We start from the raw sequence: 27726 nt of genomic DNA, 5'->3' as shown, positions 1-27726 counted from the left end.
GTATTATTTAAAGCCGAAGATAAATTAGATTAAATTAAGAAGGTATAAAACTTTTTGAATGCTTTCATATGGCGGGAATCCGCAAAATTTTATTAGTGTTGACAAATTTTGCCAATTCCCAATTTTTTTACTCCAAAACCTTCGAAATTACCTCGGGTGAGGTACAATGAATGTTATATATAGTTATATTCCTTTATCCCCTTGGCCATGGCCTCTATTTTCTTTTCGGTAGGGTAGTGGTATACAAACCTCAATGCCATCTTGGGCGTCCGAACCCAAATATGAGTTCCTCAACCTGTTTAGACCCCGTATAGCGGCGTACAGACCGAATAGTCTGTTTCATCATGACTAAAAATTCCAAGACTTCACGTAATAATTCAAACTTAACTTCATCGGCATACACGAACGAAAATAAATCATTCACTATCTGCAAAATAATAAAACAAGAAAAGACTTTAAAATAGCAGTCAGAGAACACTGCAGAACTGTTTAATAAATAAATAGTAATGTAATGACAATATTTAAACACAATTTTACTTTTCCTGCAGCTATATAATCATGAAATACATAATAAATAAAAATATTTTAATTTCGTTTGAAAGCGCCAAGCACTTTTTCAAGCCGTATTGGTGGTATTGGTTAGAAAATCTTTTTAGTACTGTTAATCTTATTATGTGATTACATTCATTATCCAACAATATATTGTATTTATTAATTTTTTCTCAATATAATTAAAATGAACAATCAAATCAGTAATAGTAAAATATAAATTGCTCAAGAATAGTAAATTATTTAGGCGTATGTCTACACTAGTAATCTGTAATATGATTATAATCGAGTGTAGGAACAGTCTCTTTGAATGAAACGAATGGCAGGTAAAAAGGGTACGCTTGCTAAATAATTGGGCACTTAACAGTCCAAAATATTAAATAAGAAATAAAACACCGCAGATAAAACCATGAAAATAAAAAAATAAAATCTAACTTAGATACCCAATGAAATATTACAAATTCAGCACAATTTTGACGTAGGGGGAAAGGGAATAGATAAAACCGAGCATTTGGATACAAGTACATATATACCCTCAACCCCGACGCAATGTCATTTTTTAAAGAACTGCGTAAATATATTATAACAATATATTACCTTAGCTCTATTCAAATGATTAATAACTCTTTGGTTTCCTTTTAGGGCATTAGCAATTATTTTCCAAGTTTGCTCATCATAGTTCACTCTATAAAATCCTGTCAAAAAATAATACTTATTTATTCAATCACAAAAATCAAACGTCACTTTATTAGTATATGTAATCATCGTCATCATCTTCATTGTCATTATCCGTAATGGTTGACTTACCAGTTTCTTGTATATTAAATATGACCCAAGGTTGTTTTCTTAAGCTCAGTCCTGTAAGATTCAACACATGTGATTTTTATTCATCACAAAAACAGGCTTCGTGGTGTTAAAATCAGGCGCCAATTCCGTTGTGTATGTCACCGGAATAGGGTACGTCTCATTTGACTCGTAAGACGAATCTATTTAAAATCGTTTCTGAAACAAGAAATATCATCTGTTGTATCTTTATAAACACTATAAAGTTAACACGATCGTATAATAATTAGGAACTCAATATATACTGGTTCTAAAATACTTTGAATTTCAATTATAACGATGTCGCATTCAAATAAAAAATAAAACCATATTGCGCTAAGAAAAAACAGTACACTCAATATTAACTGAATAAACTCAGTAATTAGAAAATCGAATTACGAAGTTGAAGTCCCGGATTCAATCCCCGATCAAGGCAGACAATATGTATAATAGAAAAACGAATTATTTAAAATCTATTTGCGTTTATATAAAATCCATGTGCATAATTGTTTATCAATAACAAATTACCTACAGTAGCTTTGTAGTAAGGATAAAGTCAATTGTGTCAATTGTTTCACGATATTTATCAATTATCTGTTAATTATCTTCACTGCCTCTCAAGCATCACTTCAAAACTCAGCCCCTGCATTGACGTTGAAATAAACCTACTTACCTGATTCAAAGTAAGCCACTTCATTTTCATAGTCAATATCTACTGTAAGAAAGGATGTCCTGCTTGTGCTATCCAGGTACCCATGATCTTTACAATATTAGTCCCTGGGTAGTCTGCTAGGGCGCTTGTGTTGACCACCGCCTGGTGTAACGACGTGTAAAGATTTTCGGGATAGCCAACCTCGAATTGACTAGAAATATAACACAAAGAAAAAATGTATTTGTAAGCTTTCAAAATATTGCACTTCTTAAAATGTTTTCTATTTTCGCGATTCTCACTCATAACCAATATTATTTCGAGTCACGACAAATATTTATTGGTAAAATTCCTTCAATTATTTGACCACATTGCAGCGGCCATAGTCATGACTCATGAGTTGACTCAATAATATTATATTAGTTATTGCAGGTTTTTCCAAGTCAATTTGTGTCATCTTCACATTCCAAATCATTATATCAAACTTAAGTTCAATTAACAGGAGTTTCAAGAATAAATCATTTTAATCAACGTTTTGAGCAGTAGGCAATACTTATAGGTAATTAAATTAGTTTCCGCCATCATCATCACCATCACCATATCATCATCATCATCAATCATCAATCACTATCATATTTGTTGTTTCTTCATGTTGTTAATGATTAGGAAATCCAACAGCAATAATAGAATTTGGAAACAAGAAACTAACTTCGCTTTTAAATACGCCTGCAAGCCAAGTTTGAATGCTTCGTCTCCCACCAAGTGGTGTATCATCCTTATAATTGAGCCAGCCTTCTGGTAAGTAATTTTTCCAAAATGGGCGCTGATCTCTGTTGGGGAGTTGACATTGTTGTTGGTGATGGCTGGTGACGATGAGGACTCGTCAGCACTATAGCCATCGTAGACTGAACCGGTCACTAGCATGTCAGCAGATCCGACTTCTGGTTCAATCTGAAAAATAATATAAAACAAAAAACTCAAAGACCCATGGTAGCTTTTCTTTCAAATTAAATGAGTTCAAAAGCGATACATATCCTCTCAAACAAAAAATAATTATCTGAAATAGTTTATAAATGACTAGGCTGCTGCCCGCGACTGCAAAGAAAATGCTTTTCAAGCGCACCCTTGGAAACTAAGTATAGAAATTTTCAGGATATAAACAATCGTATATTTGTCCTTTCCAAGGTCTCAAACTATGTCCATACAAAATTGCATTATGATCGGTTGAGTAGGTACTCTTAATAAACAAATTAACAAAAGTACCTATTCGCGCTCGCGTTTAAACAATAGATGCAATCGTATTCAGTACTTTATTGACGGTGGACTTAGTAAAAGTTAGTGTCAAAGAATCACCGATTCGAACAAGCACCCAATTTTTTAGCCGATAGTATCAATGACTAGTTTTATATCTCCTAGCGTTAACGCAACGAAATTTGGTTCGGACACTGTTTTCGAAACATCACAAAACGCGCTTTTACCTCATCTTTTATTTTATGTGTCTTTACCCTATTTGAACTATGTATTTACTAGTTGGTTAGTTATTTTTATTTTACGCCACTTATCTTCACACGCTACAAATACTCACAATTGCAGTGATGTAATCTTGGAAATAATCAGCAAAACCCTCGTTGAGCCATGTGTCGCTCCACCAATGCAGGTCACGAGGCACCGAACCACATGTGGGTGGTTTCGTGTGCCATTATCTGGGCCACACGGTATTTGAAGTACGGGGTTGAATCCTCTGGGACGTAGAGAAGGAGGGATTCTCTAAAAAATTGAAGATCAAAATGTAGAAATGATAAATCTATGCCTTAGTGCATTTTTTATAATAATGTGTATACATTAACAAGTTTTTGTATAATAACATTTTATTTGTACTCCACGTGCATTAAGGTGGTTGCTTGGGTTAGTTCGACCGACCCCATGGGCCGGTCTTAGGGTTAGATCCAGGTTAAATTTGAAACAGTATTTCGGATTTATTTAAAACACCTTGTAGGTTTTGGTTTAAGAACTATTATGCGGAATCTTACCTATATTTTACCAATCCCCAATTCTCCATAGCACCAGCTCTGAAATCTGGTAACGCTACGTGATCTAATTTCAAATTAGCATTAGTGGAATAGTAATCGATGCCAAAATAGTCGCTCAAGGCATCAACGACCCTCACACCGAAGTCGAAGGCATAATCGGTCTGGTTCTTAGCATCTGGTCTCGTGTAGACCCCAAAATCACCAGAAACTGTGGAATGTGCGGCCTCAAACTCGGATACTAGAAATGCGACCAAATAAGTGGACATTTTAGGCGACGGATGGAATATTTCCCGGCTGTATCCGTTTGCTCTGAAAAGAATTCCAAGATAAAAGTTTTAATTTACTCTTCTTTTGGGTCACTTGGTGATACACCAAGCAATAGCCATAGGCACTTACAACAATAACAAGAGGATTGCAGGACTGCAGAAACTATATTTATTTCAAAGCTGGTTCTTGCAATCCTAAGTCGAAAACCCTATCTAAGATAGGTTGTCAACTTAAAGGGCTTAAGATACAATACCTCAATGTAGGTACCTGTAATTTTACCACCTGTCGTACTATACAGAGACACAGCTGTGCAAAAATTGCTGCTTGGCGGTAAGATAAGGAAGTAAGTGATAGTAGCAATCCGAATGGGTCCTGGGTCCTATGTTCTATCATCAGTGATATTACCACCAGTAATAGTATCCATGCAGTAAGTTTTATGGGATAAGATAGTTCAACGTCCTGTCACAAGTAGGTAACATGACCGTTATCCACCTCATTACCAGTAAATATATCTTCATAACTTTTATAGTACAAGTCTCAATTGTTGAAGAAAACAACGACAATTTCTATACCTAGTAAATGAGGGTATTTATAACAGCCTATTAGGCGCTAGTATCGTGAGGTTCTTTGACAACTTTGAAATTAACGACACGTTTGTGATTGGTTAAATAGCCAAGTTAAAAAGCCAACTACAAGCAAGACTGTTAAGTCAAACGGTTGTTTCAGTACTATCGCATCTAGCGACATTTCGCCTGCTAATAAACCTTTATTACAAATAAAGATGTTTGCATAGTACTAATGCACCGTTCCACTACACCAATGTTTCGTGGACTACCTAGTCAAAGTTTTTTTTTATTCGACTGGATGGCAAACAAGCAAGTGGGTGTCCTGATGGTAAAATATCACCACCGCCCATAAACAGATGCAACCCCAGGGGTATTGCAGATGCGTTGCCAACCTAGAGGCCTAAGATGGGATACCTCAAGTACCAGTAATTTTACCGGCTGTCTTACTCTCCACGCCGAAACACAACAGTGCAAGCACTGCTGCTTCACGGCAGGATTAGCGAGCAAGATGGTGGTAGCAATCCGGGCGGACCTTGCACAAGGTCCTACCACCTGCAAATACAAAAGTAACTAAATATTGTTAGACTCACAAAGGTACGGTGTCATAGAGCTTCGTGTTGGCCAAAGATGGTTTGAAGCCATCGGGCCGGTCGATGACGAGTGTGAACACAGCCTTGTATGAGGGCTCGTCAAAGCAAGGGAACACCTTCCTCGCGTGTGTAGACTCCATTTGAGTTGCTCCAAGCCATCTGAAATGAGGTGTGGCGGTGCAAGATGTATAATAAATCAGATATTAAGTTTATCTGTTTATACTTAGATCTGTATCTATAATGTACACATTATATTATGTCTTATCAATCTTATACGTTTGAAAGAGCGATTTTCGTATATTTATTTATTTACCAATTTTGGGTTATTAGGGTACGGTTTTAATGATATCAATTAAATTAGCTATGTGGAGGTTTTCAGCGTCGAACAATTGATCCAGATTGGTCTTATCCTGGAAAAACGCGAGGTCTCATGTGATCTGAAATGTGGTCAAACTTTTAGGCTTACACGTCTTTTTACGAGACGTGGCGTACACACATACAAATTTTATAACAATGCCCGTTGCTACAAGTTTCAAGATAAGTAGATAACTTATCTTTCGTTATATTGACGTGGATACATTCAAGTTTTATTACATAGATCTCCGAGAGTTTACATGTAATCCTAACTAAATAGATCGTTAATATTACCAAACAATTTTCAATTCCGTCTAACTTTGTTAAGTCTTGTTATAATACCTTGTCATTTGCTAAGTAACTGTGAGTAAATTATTATTTAATATAATAAAATCTATATTAAAGTACGTGTGCTCTTTCACATTTAAATGGTAGAGTGAATTTTGATAACTCTTTATAAAATATGTAGATAGCCATAATTATCTTTAAATTGACACATAGGCTTCTTTTTTACCCAATTGACAAGATTTCATTTTTTTAACATCTGTTAATTACTACAGGAATCGAAAGAGTTTTGCCTCCTGAACATGGGAAAATATTTATTATAATTGATTTCTCCATATTAAAAAAAATACAAAAAAATGAAAAAATATGTCTGAATTTGCCAACACTACAACAGAATAGATATGTTTCCTTTGCCTTTGTCACCAGAAAAAGGAGCTGTCATAATTTTGATATTGTCTCTATGCAACGTCTACGTCAGATTTACGTGATCTTTTTTTTTAAGAGACAAGACAAAAGTAATGGATCTATTGTGTCGTAGTTTTGGAGTTATGCCCTTTTAGAATAAGCACATCTTAAAAAAATTGTAATAAATTAATTAATAGTTGTAGCGAAATTTTAAAAATATCAGCGTTTTTCTCTTTCCTAACAGAATACAGAGAACGAATCAAATTATAGTCTTAGAAATATGAAATCTTGTCAATTGCCCGAAGCAGGGTTATATTTTTTGAGCGTATGTATGTATTTATTAGTTGTTCTTTGAAGCCTAAACGACATAATAAGGTATTATTAGATTTGTCAAAACTCTCGGAGTGACAACTAACTCATAGAGATGCATTGGCCCAGTGGTCTGACCAAACCTGCGAAGCAGGTGTGTGTAATGTTCCCAATCCTCACTGGATCTACGTGGGAACTACACTTTCATTAGAGAGAGGACACCTGTGCCCAGTTGGACGTATAGACTGGGATAATGAACCAAAATGAGTTGATAAATAAAAGAGTTGGTATATTTCATGAACTAAAGATATTTATCTCAAAACATTGTGAAAGGCATTTGATGTTATCAGATCATGGAGTACTTGACGATCTTTATTTGAAGATCATCAACACAAGCTTCTTAGGTATCGAGTTTAAGATATTGAAATATACCAAATGCCAAATTTTAAACTTGTATTAAAGTACATGCATAGGGGCAAGATATCGTAATAACTCCACCCCCGCCGCGTTACCTATTTTTTGTGACGTCAGCCTGATTTCATCATTCTTCGTGTTGCCTAGCTAAAAATTCACGCAACACCACTGACCTATTTTTTTTGTGATGTCAGACTGATTTCATCATTCTTCGTGTTGCCTAGCTAAAAATTCACGCAACACCACTGGTACCTATAGTTACTTTTATTATAACAACATAAGCAGGTGCTATACAACGAGGAAATACGGCCAGCCTTCTGGGCACCTTACCCGTTGACGGCGATTTAGGCCAAATTTTCTATCTATAGTTTAATTATGTTTGTTTTTAACAATAAAACTTATTAACAATTTAACATTTATAATATATAAATATGTCCAGCGATATATTTTTTAATTTCAAAATTGCGTCTATGATTCAACCACTTACCAATGTGTAGTCCAAAACAAGTTGTTTTGCAATTAAAATCATTAAAATCATCATTTTGTCTAATTAAGCAAATATGAAGAGCCTATTTCACATCTATAATAAGTTCTTCATGCTTCTTCAACTATGATGCTGTCCCTCTTCAATCGAAGAAAATGGACAGAATTACAGAAATTTTCGCCTAAAATGTGATAGATAATTACATACATTAGATTGTGTATATGTATAAGTATGTTTATCCGTTGCCTAGTACCAATACTACAAGCTTTGCTTAGTTTGAGACTGGGTCAAATTGGTGTCCATTGTCTCATAATTCATAATCTAAATTTTTTTAACATCAAAAAGTTATTAGAGAATTGCGAAACAGGCTCTGACGCTGTTTGAAATTTAGTATGATTCTTTTGAATTTAAAAAATATCGACAAGTACTTACTTCGTTACGCCATTTTCGATGTAATAATTTCTGTAGAATCCGCTTAGATCGGTCCTTATGGGGCCCGTGTACACAATCTTTAAAGTATACTCTACTCCCGCTTGAAGCTCATTTTGCAAATTGATATAAGCAAACGTGTATGTTGTATCAAACTCTAACGCTGTAACTGCAGTAGCCTCTTGTCCATTAGTCACAGTTATATTTGCAGCGCTGAATATCAAATCTTCAGAATGTAGCTTGATTTGATTAGTATTGATTTCAGAAGAAATTATTATACTGACTTCACCATCAAAAGTAAAAGCTTGATCGTCATTGGTGTCAAAGTGTGGAGTTATAACTATGATGTATGATGATGGTTTCACAAGGGAATTTAATCTATAGTTCGTGTCACTCTCAGCCTGGTTTGCTAGGAGTCCTGACACCAAAAGTGTTATGAGGTGGCGGAACATTTCTGAAAAAGGAGGTTTTTACGTTGACGATAGTTTATTAAATAAAGAAGATTGTAAGGTATTTTTATAAACTACTATTTATTATTCAAATACTACATCGATTCAGAAGTTAATTATGCGGAGGTCTTTATTTAAAATATAATGGATTAACATGGAGGAGTACCGTGAAGTAGTGTGGTCAAGCTACACAAATAGCCGCGTGCGTTGATTATAGGCAGTCATGCAGTTAACTATCCCGCCCGTCCTTCGCTTAGGAAACACAAATATACGACGCAAACGCAACTAAACCCACAAATAAGACTACCGCTACTGATATTAATACTACACGCACATTTCACCTCTTTCCAAGCCATCATCATCAGTTCTTCCACCGACCGTCGGAGTATCAAGGGCCTACTCCGAAGTTCGAAACAAGTGTCGGAGGGACCGCAGGACACGAACTTCGAGTTTCGAGTTTCGTAGTAGCCTTGCAGCATCCGTGATTACATTACTTTGCGCCGCGTATTTAATTTTGCTATTACATTTTAATAGACAAAATGCTAGTCGGACTTAATTAAGTTACAGTTACAGTTCTTAAATTTCTGAGCATAAATTTGATCAAAAATATGTGAACACGACTCTATTGTCTATCGTAGAAGCGTGTTCAGATATTTTTGATTACATTTTTTCTCAGAAGTTTACGAATTCGACTGTACAACGAAAACAAATTTGATTCTAAATATTTTTCAGCACAACTACATTTTGACAAAATTCACTTTGGACGGCAGTAACTTTGATCTGAATTCAAAATGTCAATTCATGTGGACGATTTTCTATTGGTACTGAATGACAGTAATCTTCAGATTATCTCGCAGCCTACCACTGATTAATAGTGCTCTTCGCTATGAAATAGTTGAAAACAATATCTTTTTAAAATAAATGGAATAGCTGTTTTGCTCCTCCGCCAAGTAGTGAGGCCAAGTCGAGCGAAACAGCTACGTTTGAGTTGGAAAAAATGTTTTTTCATGCAGTTTAACCCACTCTCCCTCCGCATAAAAATATAAATAACCAACGCAAAAGTAACTGAACCCACCACCAAGGGAACCACCACCACCACAACCATAAACAAGACCCCGGACACGTGTATCGCTTCTCTCCGAAGCATCATCAGCGGTTGTTGACCCTACGACGCTTGGTCAAAGAATGAGCTCACTCAGAACGGTTGGTCGTATTTATGCCTTCCCTTTCACTTCAATTACCTGTATTACTAGAAAATACCCTTAATAATGGCGATGACGCAAAATTTAATCGTTAGCACCCCTGTTATTGTACCTAACTATTTCCATCTGCATTGCATGAAGAAACATTTTTTCCAACTCCAACGTAGCTGTTTCGCACGACTTGGCCTCACTACTTGGCGGAGGAGCAAACAGATATTCCATTTATTTTAACATGGACCTCCGCAAAGTAACGCCTGATACAGTATTTAATATCTTTTTACACCAGCGGTTTTGATGCACCACTAAATTATTCAGTGAAGCTTCCATAATCCACACTGCGCTAAATATTTTCACTAAAGTTTTAATAACTAACCAACCTCCTAATTCCCAATAAATATCAAAATGTCTTTTAAAGTGTTTTTCTAAATATGTATCAACTGATAAACATACCTGAAACCTGTTCTTCGCCGTAGTGGAAACTATAATACCAAAGTCTGTTGTAAATATTTCAACAATAGATAAGGCATCTCAAGTACGCTTATCAGTAAAGTATCTTCTAAGATAATTCAGACTAAAGTATTAACTGAAGTCATCACTGCCTTTGTCTATCACGATAAGTAGGTATTTATGTTTTCACCTCACTAGCTCGAAAAAGCTTTCTTTATCCTTCGAAATCTGCGTGGAAAGTCGCTTTTTTAACTCTTGGCTCGAAAGAGTTTTTGAAAGTTGAACTTTATCGTGAACACGGCTGCCCCCTTAAAAATACATATCGACCGCTTACTTTCACAACCTCGTATCTGGCCACAAAATTGCTTTAGAATCATCTTTATGTTAAGCGCGATAGTGTTGATTTGTTGTAATTCGGGTAGATACGAGGTTGAGGAAGTAAGCGTTGAATATTGACGTGTTCACAAATAAAGTTCGCCATACATTGTTGAATTAAATTTAAATCTGTTAATTCATCTGTTATTTTATTAAACATTATATAAATTAGGCTCATTTCAGCTTTCTGAAATTATTCCAAATGCGTCTACAATTACAAAAAAAATACAGAACAAACAAGAAGAAAATAGATATATCAAAATTAAATGATGAATGAAAAGAGATTCGGAAACGCACCGCACGTTCTGAAACGTGGTTTGTCATAAATTATTTCATTAATCCGAGCCGTGGTGGCCTAGTGGATTGACCTATCGCCTCTCAAGCAGAGCGTCGTGGGTTCAAACCCCGGCTCGCACCTCTGAGTTTTTCCAAATTCATGTGCGGAATTACATTTGAAATTTACCACGATCTTTGCGGTAAAGGAAAACATCGTGAGGAAACCTGCACTAACCTGCGAAGCAATTCAATGGTTTGTGTGAAGTTCCCAATCCGCACTGGGCGCGCGTGGGAACTATGGCCCAAGCCCTCTTGTTCTGAGAGGAGGCCTGTGCCCAGCAGTGGGACGTATATAGGCTCGATGGATGGATTTCATTAATATAAATGCGTTAGTGTTTTCATTCTTGTTATTATTGTTGTTATTTATTAATACCAAAAAAATAGATATAACATTTATTTACATTTTGTTCTATTATTAACTTTTACTTGGAGTTCGAAATTCCCTCTTTTTATGGAGACAAGAACGTGGATGTATTTTGAGATATTTCCATCGGATGAGAATTCTGCGATATAGAAAAATCCACTTGCATAAGCTAGCTAGTATAACCTGAAACTGATTTACAAGAGTGTTAAATTTATTTTCTTCCATCTACCTACTTTATATATTTCTCGCTGTCATGAGGTATAAAATTGTGTTTCCCGCTCGGCTGTGAAGTTGTTTAGCATCTCGTGCCTTTGAAACCCTCGACTACGCTCAGGATTCTTCTTTTGAACGCTTCGCTCGTGGTTCAATCCTAGAATACTAAGCACTCGTGCCAAACAGTTACTTTCCAGCCTTGTATAACAAATAACTATTAGTCTCTTTAAGTTTTTTCAGTTGTCTCAAATGTTCGTTTATGTACATCCAAAGATTGCAAAAAAGCCAACTGTTTTTTTTTCTGTTCACTTTTCTTGAGCATAATTTTAATAAGTAATAATAAATATCACGGGACACTTGTCTAGACACCAATTTTAAGATAGTTCCAAAGTAAGCAAATCTGGTGTTATGGGTAGGTACTAAGCTACGTATAAACATTGTACATCTAATTTTCTTGTTATCTAATTAATTTCATGTGTTTTATATACCTATAGTAAAGTTATACTGTACAATACAATCACAGGATATTCAATAAACAGTTTTCTTTTTAATCGCTGCGTTTTATTCATGTAAATTATGTACAAAAAGTAGTAAGACTAGCTAGAAGAATAGAATCAGTGAAAACTTAACCATCATGAAATGACCCCACATTGCTTACATTTCGCTTAGGAGAAGGGCTCTGCTTTACACTATATTCATAGATATCTTCAAATTCATACAGAACCCTCGGTGCGCAAGTCCAACTTTTATTTGGTTGGTTGTTTATGCATATATTAGTACAGACTGTTTTAACATTAAATGCAAGTTGAAGTAGCAATGGGCGGAGCACATCCCTCGGAGAACTGATAACCATTGGGGGAGAAAAGACCTCGGGTGGCGACCACAAACTGGAAAACGAAGCGATGGCAGGCCTTCCACAGGTGGACTGACGACATCGTGAGAGTTGAGGGCTTGGTGGATGGAAGTGGTGAGTTGTTGTGCATCGTGGCGTTCTCAGGGGAAGGCCATTGTTCAGTTGTGGACATCTTCCGGCTGATGATGATGAAGCTTTTAAAGGAACTATCTATTTCGCCTTTTCCTAGATGGTTTCGCTTGTTGCTCGTTGCTTTTTTAGGTTGATCTAGTAGGAAAATGATAGCATCATGCCCAACCTGCATGTAAGCGAAATAAATAATGAGTAATTTGGCTTCTAGCCGTTCAAGTGTTGCTTTTTCTGAAGCTTTTTCTCTGCGAATTCATAGAACCTGGAATAAATTGACGTCTTTATAATTTTAATTGACATTAATAGATACTTAGTAGTTAATCTAGTGGTCTATTTTTAATATCATTGCACGTATGGTTATCTTACTCGTATCTATTAGGTACTATTTTATGTAAAAATGACTGAACGATTTTTGTTTAATTTCTCAAGAAAAGGATCTTGACAAATGAGCAGAGGGACAATAAAGTGATTCTATATAAGGGTTTCGTTTTTTTCATTTTGTATTCATGTTGCGGGCAACCGGTGGATGCAAGTGGTTTAAATGTAGTACATTACATGATGTTCAATGATTTATGAGTCTCATACATTCAAACTTTATAAGTCATGCAAATATTGAATTTGTACAGCAGTGGACGTCTTTCGGATGATGATGATGATGATTCATATCATATTAATAATTTTAAAAGTCCTGCTTGATGTAAGGAAACGTCGTCAGAAAATTTGTATAGGTACACGTGCGAAGCAATTCAAAGGTTTGTGTGAACTTAGGGATCTTTAAAAAGCGAGCCTATTAGTCTCTCAAAGCGCCGGCAACGCACCTGTGATACCCCTCGTGTTGACAGGTGTCCATGGGCAGCGGTGATTGCTGCCCATCAGGTGACCCGCATGCTCGTTTTCCCCCTCTTATAAAACACCCATTTTACACTGGGCCCGCGTGGGACCTGCAAACTTACTCTGAGGGGAGACTTGTGTCAAAAAGAAGATGGGTACGAGTATAACTAGTGCCATCCACGAAGACGCGTGATTTTGTCAAAATTAGACATTAATGTCATTGTAATAAGAACCACGGCACGCGTCATCGTGAATGACTCTACCTATATAGGTCGGAAATTATACTTCTACTTGCTTTTGTAGTCTTTTCTTGTCATCTGGACAATTCAGTGCAGTGCGGATCATCAAAGCTTCACTGGCTAAGTTAGTGGTGAACCATCGACGCTGAATTAGGAAGTCGTCGTCTTCAACTGTTCCATGCCGAAGACCATAGCAATACACCACTGGTCTTAGGCTGGGAGATATTCTGGAATGATAAAAAATTTATAACAAAAAATTGAACGACTACAAAAAACCATGAAAATAATTGTCTACCAGTCTGAAGTCGGCGGTGCCTCAGCAAAATTATTCTCATGGTTTTTTTGTAGTCGGTTCAATCTTTTGTTATAATATTCAACTTTAAAGTGCAAATTTTCATTTAAATCGAGCGTCCCCCCCCCCCTCTAAAGTATAAACTATTTATAGAAAGCTGTAATTTGGCAAAATAATTCAGTCATGCCGACAGTGGTTCAGGATAAAATATATCAAACTTACAAGGAAATTATAACGGCTACGTTTGCTTGACAATTTTTAGTAGTTTAAGAGTAAATAGCAGCCTAAGGTATAATTATACCTAAACTTGGAAGATTCCGTACAAAACACGAAATCTTTGGAAAAATATTATTTGATTTTTTTCGTAATGGCTACGGAACCCTATCTTGGGCGTGTCCGATACGCTCTTGGCCGGTTTTTTATTTATTATTAATATGTTTAAAGTCACTCGGGTCTAGACTAGGTGTTACTTTTTTTGTTTCATGCTATTTTTGTTGTTCCTGTATAAAAGGTTGCTTGAAAATAAAAGTATATTCAAAATTATTAGCTTTCATTTGATACCCATATTGTTACATTATATTTTTAATCCTCTATCCATATTTTTTTCGCGGACCATTTTGGCTGTTTTGGTGAATATTATGATACATCATAATGTTAAAAACCGTCTAGCTATGCCACAGAGAAGGACTAAAGAAATGCATTTATATATATACATACATAAATTCGCAAAACATAACCCGTCTTCAAGCATTCGGGTAAAAAGCATACTAACTCTGTACCATTACCCCTGAAGTTCTTGAACAGCGCAATAGCGTTGTCGATGCAGCCCTGATGACCTAATTTGCACGCGAATACCAGCACTTGCATGCGATTCCTAAGAGTGTCGAAGTCATCTGTGTTCCTGACTTCATAGCCCAACTTGGTGATGATTCCTTCCATAAGCGTTATGGCACGCGCCTGAAAAAAAAGAAGAGAACTGTAACTGCGTTATTGCTACCTTATATATGTAGGCGGTAAAGTCCTACGAACGAATATTGTTATAAGCACAATATTTCAGAGTATTGTTCGTGCACGCATACGTTTTGAAGATTTACTCTCATTTGGTGCAAATGGAAATTCGACATCTCGAAATTTGATGTATGCAACAAGAAAATTGACCATTTTGAATATCGTCGAAAATGGAACCTTGTCCTATGGTAAAATTGTCAAATTTGATGTATGCCGAAATAAAAACGACCATTTCGTATTTATGTGCCAGCCGAAATCATTTTGTTTAGGGCTCACGTTGATTTAGACAACATTCACTTATTGCTTATTTAATTTTTCTCCTAATTCATAATGGACAATATTCCATTTGTGTTTAATTAATTCACCACAAAAATTGGTTGTAAATATTTTTCAGCACAATTACATTTTGACTGTTTTGATTTTGTGTGTTTAATCCTCCTTTACTGTCAGATCGAATAGTTTTTGCAAGAAATGCCACAGATAAAGGCTAGTGTAAAATCGTTTCTGGCAACAATTCCTCTGGCCGTTTACATCTTATCATCTTCCACTAGTGGACAGGCTTCCAACAGACCACCATAATGCGGGAGGGGATTGCCAATAGTCGCCGCCAATAGGTTGTAAAGTTACCAAGAAGACGCTGCTACCCATCTTCTCGTGCCAGCCTACAGCGATTTCTACAGCGCCCGTTACAACATCTAACGCTGGTGCCCGCGGTCGTTTCAGACTAAGGAATAGTTATTCGACAATGCGACCTAAATAAACATATTTCATTTGAAATAGCAGGAGTGTGTCGCAAGAATGCTAATATTTATTGTACTATCAAAAATATCGGAATAATCAAAACAGTCATACCTCAACTTCTTTCTGACCGGGTGTACCCAATTTTGATTTTCTCAGATTGTTTAAACCCCTTATAGCCGCGTTCCACACAGAAAAGTTTGTCTCTTCACTCAAAAACTCTAAAACCTCATACAATAGTTCAAATTTTACTACACCTGCGTTTGCAAAAGCAAATAAATCATTCACAATCTGAAACAAAGTCAAAGTCAAAGTCAAAATATCTTTATTTACTTTAGGCTATAACAAGCACTTATGAATGTCAAAAAAAAATCTACCACCGGTTCGGAAAAACCTCTGTTGCGAAGAATCCGGCAAAAAACTCAACGAGGTATATTTTTTTAAACAGATTTACAAAAGTATTTAACACAACTTCATTATTAACACAGTAGGTTCGCTATTTGAAGGGATCGCTAATGCGGATCGAAATTATTTCCAAATATCCCTGTCCATGATATAATCATTAACTTTAAGGATTTCCGGGATAAAACAGAATCTCATCTCAATCGATTCTATGGCTTAAACGTGATGAAGTAACAAACAAACTTTCACATTTATAATAAGGTAAACGTTCGAGTGCTCGACACCCTGCTGTCATCTCTATTGCTGATGACATAAGATTAAAGATGCCATTTACTGGACAGTGACGAGCACTTGTACATTTACCTTAATCAATGGGATTAAATACCTTAGCTCTATTGAGATGATGAAGGACTTCTCTTTGGTTTCCTTTTAGAACATTAGCGATTTTTTTCCAAGCACGTTCGTCATAGTTGACTCTGTAAAATCCTGGAAGTAATTTAATTGATTTGGGGGCTGTTTCACCACACATTGTATCACTTTATTAATTTTATTTGACGGATTAATGTGATGCCGTCTCCGTCTATTGGAACAAAACAAACAGAGACGGCATCACATTTATCCGTCAGATGAATTTAATCAATGGATGATGAAATACCCCGACATTGTAATTTCAATGTTTAATATCTCAAAAACGGTTGAATTGATTTTAATGAAGCATAACTAAGAATAGCGAGAATATTCAGATGTTACTTTATGTTTGTATTCAAATAGAGATAAATATTTTAAATTTGTCTGAAGTTTTAAGAACAAACTTCATTTCAAATACAAAGCTTTTCTTAAAGTTTGACTGTAACATGCGCGCACTCGAAACTCGTTGGTTACTTGTTTCTGGATACCTGTCATGAATACCTCCCGTAGTGCATTTACTTTAATTTTTGTCTAGTTTTCTATTTCAATTTAATAGTAGTTTTTAAAGCATTTTGAAAAATGTCAATGTTGTCCCAACTCGTTCTGGTTCTTATAAACTCGCTTTGCTCGTTTTTTAACATCACAGAAACTCGTTGGGCGGCCTACTTCCAGCAACTATTTTCCGTCGTCATCTGCCACTTCGCGGTTGGCTTGTTATTTCGGTCTTACCAGTTTCTTGAACATTGAAGATCAGCCAAGGTTCCGTACTCAATCCTGTCAAATTCAACACACGAGACCTCTCGTTCATTATGAACGCTGGCTTCGTGTTGTTGAAATCAGGTGCTAATTCCGTGGTGTATGTGACAGGAATGGGGTAAGTTTCATTCGAATCATACGATGAATTTAAATAAAACCGTTTCTGGAATGGAATTTTAAACCATTACCTTTACAATATCTGACCAGAGCCATTGTAACCTATCACACTCAATGTCAAGTGCAGATGATAGCCAAAGTGTAACTGTAGTATTTCTCATTTTCAGGCACATAGTCACATTCATGGATGGCATAAAGAAAACGTTTATCTTTTGATAAGTTCACGTATCATAAATATTTTGTAATTTCATCATAATGTTAGCACTTTCTTGAAGTATAATTACATCCATGTAAACATCCATGGAAATGACTATGTGCACAGAAATGGGAAATACTAAATACTCTGAATGCCCAGTGATTGTGAAATAATAAATAATAAATAAATAAATAAATATCACGTGACAATTCACACCAATTGACCTAGTCCCAAAGTAAGCTTAGCAAAGCTTGTGTTATGGGTACTAAGCAACATAGTAGATAGATACATACTTAAATACATAGTAAACACCCAAGACCCGAGAACAAACATTCGTATTTTTCATACAAATATCTGCCCCGACACGGGAATCGAACCCGGGACCTCAAGCTTCGTAGTCAGGTTCTCTAACCACTAGGCCATCTGGTCGTCATAATAAGAGTTAGGAACGTAGGTACATCAATAATAGAGGAAAAGAAATACACAAACAAAAATTAACATTTAGAGAGTGATTATATCTGCCCAGAAATACTTGGGAATACCTACTGAAACGAACAGCAGCAGGCAGGCAGGGGGGCAGGTGGTAGGACCTTGTGCAAGGTCCACCCGGATTGCTACCACCATCTTGCTCGCTAATCCTGCCGTAAGCAGCAGTGCTTGCACTGTTGTGTTTCGGCGTGGAGAGTAAGACAGCCGGTGAAATTACTGGCACTAGAGGTATCCCATCTTAGGCCTCTAGGTTGGCAACTCATCTGCAATACCCCTGGTGTTGCAGATGTTTATGGGCGGTGGTGATCTCTTACCATCAGGAGACCCACTTGCTCGTTTGCCACCCAGTCGAATAAAAAAAAAAAAAAGAAGCGCTTTGTATGGGCAACTGCATGGAATGATATAACAACAAAGTAAAATGAGTAAAGATGATCCTTTGGCCCATTACATTACAACTAATCGTTTAAAGCACTCACTGCCACCGACGTAATATGCGTTTTCGCATAATTATTCATACATTTTGAACGCACATGTGCGTCGGTGGCACCTGTGGAAGTCCGGTAGCAGTGAATGCGTTCATAATTTTGTCACGATTTTTTACTGAAATAAAAAGGTAGCCCAGGGTGTTTACTCTGCCATTTACAAACATTTCGGAGTGAAATAACCCCCCCCCCCCTAATATTAATATTTGCATATATATTAATTATGATTATGAATTGTCTGACTTTCGTTTACTAACCTGAGTTAAAAGAACTGACTCATTTTCGTAGTCAATATTTACTGTTAGGATGGGGTGACCAGGTTGGGTTATCCAGGGCCCCATGATACCGGCTATGTTAGTTCCTGGATAATCAGCAAGGGCGCTTGTGTTGATGGCAGCTTGATGGAAAGAAGTATATAGTTTATCCGGGTAGCCCACTTTAAATTGACTGAAAATATAAAGCAATATAAAAAAACAGCTGCTGGATTAGTAGCCAGAAAAATTACTTAAATAAAAGGCATTTCGTTTTATTTCAACGCGTATGCAATTTCTTTATTGAATGGAAAGAACTTCAAAATTATCAAAGCACAACAGAAATTGCTTGAACTAGGTAAGTTTAAAATTATTTAGGTATACATGTAGGATTTTCCTTATCATATGAGCCTAAAGTTTTAGGCCTAAGTTAAACGAAAGTCACACGAGATGGGGAGTTCTAGAATGGCGGCAAAAATGATTACTTTTGTTTTAAGTAATCCTTCAAGCCCAACTGGAACGCCTTGGCTCCTAGCAGGTGATGAATCATCCTTATGACCGAGCCAGCTTTGTGGTAACTAATTTTTCCAAACTTGGCCTCAATCTCGTCCGGTGAGTTGGCGTTATTGTTGATCGCTGGTGATGATGGTGACTCGTCAACGTTGTAACCTTCGTACAGTGAATCGGTGACCATTGAGTCTTCAGCGCCTATTTCAGGCTCAATCTAAAAATAGCAATTTAAAATCCACTAAAAGTTAAGTTAAATGATGAAAATGGCAAGGGTCGGTCAAAGAAGAAACCACTAGGAATTAACAAAAAAAGACTGAATACAATACAATACAATACAAAGACTCTTTATTGTACACCAGAAATAGTAAGCGATACAGAAAACAGGTACACAAGGAAAAATCCAAGCACCCCGCTGAGCCTAACGAGAGAATGTATTCTCCTCTCCTGGCTTTCCAGCAAATAGCTGAAGCAAGACTCTGTGGGGAGATAACAAACCCCGCTAACCCACTCCTCCCCGTAGTAAGCTTCAGGGAGTTGGAGACGTGCAGCAAGGTTTTGAGCCGGCGAGAGTCCGGCACCATTTGGGCCTTCTCTTCCCAGTCGCCCATGATGGATTTTTCCTAACTGCACGCCACCATCTCTTATAAAACACCTCATATAAATGAAACAAAAAAATAAAAACAATGTCTTTAGCTATTAAGGCGACTCAACCATTAAAAATTAACTGATTGATTCAGTCGTTAATTTGCAGAGTACCTAATTTGATGTACAATTCTATACGCCTTTGCTACCTAATCTGCCAAATTACCCATAATCCAAACTGGAACGTCGGGATCGTTCTTACCTATATCGGAGAGACACGGAGAAACCATCCGCTTTTATAAAACAACGAAGGTCTCTTGCAGGCTCTAAAACCATTTAGTAGTAGAGTAGCAAGTAAAAGGATAAAAAAACGATGCTTGCTGTTTTAGACTCTTAATCTTCATATTTTTTCTTCTTTAGAGCTTCAGCTTAATATGAATGTTTAAATTTTAAATATGTCTCTTAGTTACTTAAAATTCACTCAACTGTTTTGAATAGAAAAGTGCATTTAATTATTGATCATTTTATTTTCATCATCACATCTAGTCGTAGCTTAGGACGTCCACTATTGGACATAAGCCCCCCCTCCATATACCTCCGTTGCTTCAGTTCGCTTAGCCGACGTCATCTGTCCATCTCATCGGTGGACGTCCTATATTACGCTTGCTGCTCCGCGGTCTCCATTCGAGAACTTTCAACCACATCGTCCATCTGTGTTCTCTGGCTATATGGCCTGGCCATTGCCATTTCAACTTCATTCTTCATTTTCTTTCGTTTTATTTTAATCTCTACTGAAATTTCATCTAAAAATAATACTTACAATTGCCGTAATGTAATCTTGGAAGTAATTTGCAAAACCTTCGTTGAGCCATACGTCGCTCCACCAATGGCAAGTCACGAGGTTACCAAACCACATGTGTGCAGTCTCGTGAGCCAAAAACTGTGACACCAACAACTTACTGGATGGTATAGATTGTTCTGGATCATAAAGAAGATTATGCTCTCTAAAACAACATAATGTTGATAAATCTAAGTAATTTCGCTAAGCTCATACACTGAGAGTTCCATACGTCTCTAAACAACAAATTCACTAGGTTTAAGTAAGGTAAACGTACGAGTGCTCGTCACTGTGCTGTGTAGTTGGCATCTTCTATCTTATGTCACTAGCAATAGAGGTGACAGCAGGGTGTCGTCTATTGGGCATAAGCACGTCGTGCACCCTGACCTTTACCTTACTTGTTCAAATTCATGTAGTATTTTCCCTATGATTGCGAGTATGGAGGTCCCATTTAAATTTTAATTGAGAGAAGTGTTTTCGTTCCATTCTCCATACAAACGTAGTCCCGATCTCATTTGAAAACTAGGCAACAGAAATAGATGAAATTTTGTAAGTATGGACTAGACGTTATTATCTATGCCTGTGGTTTTTCAGACTTTCATATAAATGTGTAATATCATAATTACAGGACCTCAAAAGTCGGCAAAAAAAAGATGTCCACTTTGCACGAGAATTACAGACTTATAAAGCATTTTTACAAAAAATCGAAAAAAACAGGCATAGAAAATATAATGAATATCTTTATTGTAAAATATTATTGATTTCTGTGCTGTACTTTTCGTATAATATGAGGACAACGAAACTCAAAATTCAACCGCCCAAATCATGAAAAGCCCACACACAGCTATCTCGATATAAATTACGGACGTCGTTGCGGAAGGCATGGGGGGACGGCTGCGAGCGCTTATGTCACGAGTGATAAAGACAGCAATATCCCAAACGAATATCTAACGCGGCCGCGCGGCCGGCAGGGAAACTTCTCTTAAGAATAAGAATAATTTTTATTTAGCAATAAAGTTTCACAGTGCACAAAAATACACATTTGAATAAAATACAATACATCTGACTTTTCGACGGCCTTCGCACTACACTCTGGGTCTGTATCGCGAGTGCCAAATGAAGTCTTCAAATTACAGAATTAATTCATTGTATTTTATGTTTGTTATTTTACTTGCAGCAGCATTAAAAACACACAATAATCGTAAATTTAATTTGCCCGTCTATTACCATTATAATTTCGTCTATTATAATTTAACACTAACCTAACCAACAAAAAGTTGGAAAACCCCCGACATTATCACTTCAAAGTTTAATCTCTCAAAAACGACTGAACCGATTTTAGTAAAACCTATCTAGGAACCATCGCTAGAAATCCTGCTTTCAAATAAAAAAAACCGCATTCAAATCGGTTCAGACGTTTAAGAGCTACGGTGCAGATACAGACACACAGCGGTGAAACTTATAACACCCCTCTTTTTGCGCCGTGGGTTAAAAATGACATGTAATAATGATGTTACCTACAAATAAAGGATTACGAGTCTTACCCGTACGTAGCCAGCCCCCAGTTTTCCATTGCTCCTGCATTATGATTTGGCAACGCCACATGATCCAGTTTTAAGTGCGAATTAGTTGAGTAGTAATCAATACCCAAATAATCGCTTAGAATGTTAACAGCTTTGACGCCAAAGTTCAACGCGTACTCGGTCTGGTTCTTAGCGTCCGGTCTCGTATAGATTCCAAAGTTTCCAGAATTTGAGCGCGTTGTCTCAAAATCTGATATAAGAAAAGCTACCGAGTATGTTGACATTTTCGGAGTTGGATAGAAGATTTCCCGTGTGTAGCCATTTGACCTAAAGGAGCAAGATTTTAACTTGTAGCATTTTCAAGATCACAGACGAAATATCTTTATCAGACTATATTTTTAACCGACTTCAAAAAAGGAGGTTATCAATTCGGTTGTATTTTTTTTTAAGCTTGTCACCTCTTAACCCTGTCGTTTATGAACCAATTTGTTTTTGTTTGCGTTCGTCTAGGAATGCTTTAAATTTTTCCAAGGTCAATTTTATGACAAAAAATTTAACCGACGAAACCATGAATATAATTTTCTACCAGTCTAAAGTCGGTGCCTCAGCAAGAGCCAGCAGGAGTGATTGAAGCCCAATATATAGTGCGTAGGTGAGGTAGATGACTATAGGTCTACTCCTGCTGGCTCGTGCTGAGGCACCGACTTCAGACTGGTAGAAAATTATTTTCATGGTTTTTTGTTGTCGTTTAAATTGATTGTTATAATTTTTTTTTAATTTTACCAGTGTCCAGACTCCAGTGGCTTGGATACGTGGAAAAGCTGGGTGAAGGATCGAGCCTTGAAGAGAGCGTATTTGGGACGACCAAAGGGACGTAGACCCGTTGGTCGTCCAAGGTGTCGCTGGAGGGACGAAGTCCAGAGAGACTGTATGGACCTCGGGGTCAAAGGCCATCAAGAACTGGCCCATGATCGCAAAGCATGGTGTAGTCTGTTGTTGGGGGCCAAGACCCACTTCGGGTCACTGCACCCAGATACTAAGTAAGGTTTAAGTACGAATGCTCGTCACTGTCCCAATAGCTGGCATCTTTAATCTTATGTCATTAGCAATAGAGATGACAGCAGAGTGCCATCTATTGGTCATTAGCGTGTCGATCACTCGGACGTTTACCTTAGCAAGTAATTGGAAATATAGTTGTCACGATGTCAAGCGACTCATTGGTGGGTAATACAACTAAACGAGAATATTTAGTACTTACAAAGGCACAGCCATAAATAGCTTCATGTTCGCTACAGAAGGCTTGAAACCATCGGGACGGTCGATGATCAGTGTGAACACAGCCTTATATGCAGGCTCGTCAAAGCAAGGGAATACTGTTCTCGCGGATATCGGTTCCAAATGGGTGGCTCCCAACCTTCTGTAATGATAATATAATATATTTTTTGTCAACACAAAAAACACTACCTACACAAAAACAATACAATACAACAACTCTTAAAGAACTCTTAATTGTAAATGAATAGAACAGAGCGACAGTACAATAACAGAATTTACGCGATAAGCAACCTTTGAAAACAGAAAGAAGAAAGAAAAGTATTTAAAGCGCGGCGGCTAAAGATGGGACCTGAACTCCAGGAGGTTCTCAAGTCGACGCGTATTTTTTTATGTATAATATGATCAGGAATATAACGCTACCTATACATCTCCAGCCCCGCAAAACACCGCTCAGCCAACCACAACAACAACCGCCGTCGAACCCACCACTCAAACCAGCTTACCTGATATGCACTTGGCTTAGGCCCGTGCATAACAGTACACCGGTGCAAGCCGAGGGAAAAAAAAGAAAATACAAAATAATAATAATAATACGGTACTGCCGTCGTCGGCATGCCGCCGTCCTGGGGAGTCACTCAGGCATATCATCTCCGGTTGTTCTCATCTTGCTAACGGTGAGTATTTGCACAGACATAACTTAGTAGCCAGGATTATCCACCAGCAACTTGCTCTTCGATACGGCCTTGTAGACTCTGAGGTGCCGTATTATAGGTATGTCCCTGCGCCAGTTCTTGAAAATGGTCGTGCCACGCTCTATTGGGATCGATCTGTCATCACGGACAGGACTATTGTAGCCAATAAGCCTGATATCGTGCTGACAGATCGATCAAACCGCCAGGCAGTGCTCGTCGACGTCACCATCCCACATGACGAGAACCTCGTGAAGGCCGAGAAGGACAAACTCAGCAAGTACCTTGACTTGGCTCACGAGGTGACTGCTATGTGGGATGTTGACTCGACGATCATTGTCCCGATAGTCGTTTCGGCAAACGGTCTAATAGCGAAGAGTCTCGACCAACATCTCAAGAGACTCTCGCTAGATGGCTGGATCAAGGGCCAGATACAGAAGGCGGTACTTCTGGACACGGCACGCATCGTCCGGAGGTTCCTTACTCTGCGGCCCTGACCACCGGTAGCTTGGGCCCTACCCCGTTACCGGCGGCAAACTAGGTTAGGTTTTTATAATATTTTTATTTTGTATGTACTTTTCTGTATTTTACTTTTTAGAGCTATTATAAAAACCTAAACCTAAGAATGAAAGAAAAATAAAGATCATAATAATAATAAAACTTTATTTAATTAAAACGAGTAGTAATTAATTAACGGCTTCCTCTCTCTATCTCTCACCACGATTTTTATGCATGGCCACGCATAACTTTTTACAGAGTAGTCCGATTTTGATAATTCTTTTTATTGGAAAGGGTATACCCCGAAGCTAGTTTCATACAAATTTGGAAGAAAAATTCCAACCCTAAGAGTAGGAAAACAGGGGATGATTGATTGTTCGCTCACTGGTTGTAATGTATAACTTTTTACAAAGTAATCCGATTTTGATAATTATTTTTTGTTGGTATAACCTCAAAGTTGGTCGCATATAAATTTGGGAAAAAACCAAAGGGTGGAAAAAAATAAAAAAAAAAACCTCCGAAAAAACTGAAAAGCAAAAAATAATAAACCTTTTTTTATTTAACATTAATCCTGGTACCAGTTTGAAGTCGGTGCCTTAGCACCACCCAGCTGGAGTGGATTTATAGTCGTCTACCTGATGGGCTTCTATCACTCCTCCTGGCTCGTACTGAGGCACCGACTTCAAACTGGTACCTAGATTAAGGTTAATTAAAAAAAGTTTATTATTTCTTGTTTTTCAGTTTTTTCAGCCGTTTCATTTTTTTGTTAAAATTCTTTAGGTATTTTCTTTCATCATCATCATCAGCCTATGTTCGTCCACTGCTGGACATAGGCCTCTCCCATGGCACGCCACTGAGCACGATCCTCGGCCACTCTCATCCAGCTCTTGCCAGCCGCCCTGCGAAGATCATCACTCCACCGAGTCTGAGGACGTCCTACGCTACGTTTGCCGATCCGTGATCTCCACTCAAGAACTCGTCTACCCCAACGGTTATCGGTTCTTCGGGTTATATGGCCGGCCCATTGCCACTTCAGCGTGCTAATGCGGTGGGCTATGTCGATAACTTTGGTTCTCTGTCGGATCACTTCGTTACGAATTCTATCTTTCAGAGAAACTCCGAGCATAGCCCTTTCCATAGCACGTATTTTCTTTGTATTAACTAAAATAAATACACGTTTTAAAATTAAATGTAACGTATAAACAAACGCGCGCAGTAGCAAATATCTAGGCTAGTTAGTATAAGGGTTTATTTTGTTTTTTACAGACGATTTTAGGATTTTTTTCTATCGAAAATCAACAGTATATGATTTATAGTGTAAACCCTTTAATATCTCAAGACTAAAACTATAGCTTGACCAGTAATGATACAGCAAGGGATTAAAAATGAATGCAATAAATGCGCTAAAAGCTCGGCGTGCCCTTTATTTGGCCGAATTCATTTTATTCTAAAACAATAAATGTTTCAGGATTTTTATATAAAGAAGCTTACCTTAAATCCTACATGGTTCACAGTTTTAGAATAAAATGCATTTGGTCATTTGTGAAAGGAATCATTTGTTCAAAAATTTTTGGGCGAAATGAAAGGATACTATGTATACTTATGTATTTTTGTTGAAATTCTATTTAAATATTCGTGCCAAGTTTTAAATCCATTTGATTACTAAAAGTGGGTGAAATTCAACTTGGAGGATTTGAAAACTTCACACATAAACATCGTAAGTCAAATAGAATCTTTTAAAAAGTACTCACTTCCATATTAACTTCTCATTTACATTGGTGTAATACTGATCCATATAAAATCCGGTTCGGTCCTTCCGTATTACTCCCGTATACAAAATTTCCAAAGTATACTCAACTCCAGCTTGCATCTCATTTTGTACATTAATGTATACAAAATCGTATTTTGCATTGAACTCCAGAGTAGTTACGGGATTCACAGTTTGACTGTCGGACACGGTTATATTATTGGCAGTGAATGTCAAATTTTTAGAATGGATTTGTATTTGATTGGTATTTACATTTGGAGAAATTATGACACTAACTTTACCGTCAAAAGTTTGGGCGTTTTCACCATGTGTGGATTGAAAGTGCGGAGTTATAGTTATATAGTAACAAAACGGTTTGAAAAGAGAATTTAGCCTGTAATTAGTATCGTTATAATTTGATATATAACTGAGGACGTTATTTGTTAAAAGTCCTAAGACTAAAGTCTGTAATAAATGACAAGCCATTGCTGAAAAATCACGGGTGAGATACAGACCGATACTATATTTTTGTATCAAGTAGTCAAGTTTTGAGCAACCGCAAGAACGAAATTAAACTAAAATAGATTGTTTTTATATCACTGTCATTGAGTCACTAACAACGCTTGTAAATGAAGATAATTATACATAATTTAGTTATTTTTAATTTACATTATGCGTTTTTTTATTTAAGTTAATTGACCAGTTAAATTGTTGCTTTTGCGAAACCCGATTGGAAACTATCACAAATTGTCAATTTTTTAGCATATTATTTGGCTTATCAATGTTTTTAAAAGATAATATGTATTAGTTCTGGTTGTCATTAGCCTTATCTGCCGCAATTAACTGTTCAGTAATTATACAATGTTGATCTGACTAAATGTTAATGCAAAACCGGCCAAATTTTAAATTGACCGACCAACCAGGTTTTGCAGGTGGTAGGACCTTGCGCAAGGTCCGCCCGGAATGCTACCACCATCTTGCTCGCTAATCCTGCCGTGAAGCAGCAGTGCTTGCCTAAGACAGCCGGTGAAATTACTGGCACTTGAAGTATCCCATCTTAGGCCTCTAGGTTGGCAACGCATCTGCAATCCCCCTGGTGTTGCAGGTCTCTATGGGCGGTGGTGATCTCTTATCATCAGGTGACCCACTTGCTCGTTTGCCATCCAGTCGAATAAAAAAAAAACAACAGGCATATGAAGGACATACCTACCTACTACTTCTCGATGTGCCGATTTTTGCCCTTCAAAGAACAATTCTATGGTGTTAAGGAAAAAGGAGATTAGGCAAAAATAAATAAAAAATGTGATTTTTGCACGCATTGGTTTAAATCATTA

At 37.2% G+C, this 27726-nt stretch overlaps 2 protein-coding genes across 3 annotated transcripts in view; both read right to left on the bottom strand.

The window, feature by feature from the left end:
* The window catches only part of LOC141427217 (membrane alanyl aminopeptidase-like), a 30668-nt gene extending 20354 nt beyond the window's left edge, over positions 1 to 10314 (bottom strand). The window contains 8 exon segments of the mRNA XM_074086441.1: positions 2045 to 2234; positions 2730 to 2971; positions 3606 to 3681; positions 3683 to 3787; positions 4051 to 4359; positions 5474 to 5632; positions 8157 to 8607; positions 10255 to 10314. Coding sequence (XP_073942542.1) covers positions 2045 to 2234; positions 2730 to 2971; positions 3606 to 3681; positions 3683 to 3787; positions 4051 to 4359; positions 5474 to 5632; positions 8157 to 8605 — 1530 coding nt within the window. The 5' untranslated portion in view covers positions 8606 to 8607; positions 10255 to 10314.
* A 1040-nt stretch (positions 10315 to 11354) lies between these two features.
* LOC141427610 (membrane alanyl aminopeptidase-like) lies at positions 11355 to 27141 on the bottom strand. 2 transcript variants are annotated; one of them, XM_074087212.1, is made up of 12 exons: positions 26397 to 27141; positions 23442 to 23600; positions 22205 to 22510; positions 20643 to 20826; positions 19216 to 19454; positions 18737 to 18926; positions 17169 to 17358; positions 16417 to 16517; positions 15744 to 15920; positions 14656 to 14840; positions 13648 to 13818; positions 11355 to 12783 (listed from the first exon to the last, which is right to left on the bottom strand). In XM_074087212.1, the coding sequence occupies exons 1-12, from the start codon at positions 26876 to 26878 to the stop codon at positions 12729 to 12731; spliced, it is 2439 nt and encodes an 812-aa protein (XP_073943313.1). In that variant the 5' UTR covers positions 26879 to 27141; the 3' UTR covers positions 11355 to 12728. The 2 variants fall into 2 exon arrangements, with proteins under 2 accessions (XP_073943313.1, XP_073943314.1); XM_074087213.1 differs by lacking the exon at positions 22205 to 22510.
* Between the last annotated feature and the right edge of the window lie 585 nt (positions 27142 to 27726).

The sequence above is a fragment of the Choristoneura fumiferana genome, chromosome 4 (assembly GCF_025370935.1).
Source record: "Choristoneura fumiferana chromosome 4, NRCan_CFum_1, whole genome shotgun sequence".
Taxonomy (NCBI): Eukaryota; Metazoa; Arthropoda; class Insecta; order Lepidoptera; family Tortricidae; genus Choristoneura; species Choristoneura fumiferana.
Note: the sequence above shows the minus strand (reverse complement) of the source record. Positions and strands in the feature narration are given on the sequence as shown.

Excerpts from the sequence above, each read along its gene's own strand:
- LOC141427610 (XM_074087212.1), bottom strand. The coding sequence starts at position 26,878 with ATGGCTTGTCATTTATTACAGACTTTAGTCTTAGGACTTTTAACAAAT. Across the intron at positions 16,518-17,168 it reads CTTCAATGTTCAAGAAACTG|GATTTTACAGAGTCAACTAT; the intron begins GTAAGACCGAAA and ends AATTACTTCCAG. Across the intron at positions 13,819-14,655 it reads TTCAGGGGTAATGGTACAGA|AATATCTCCCAGCCTAAGAC; the intron begins GTTAGTATGCTT and ends TTATCATTCCAG.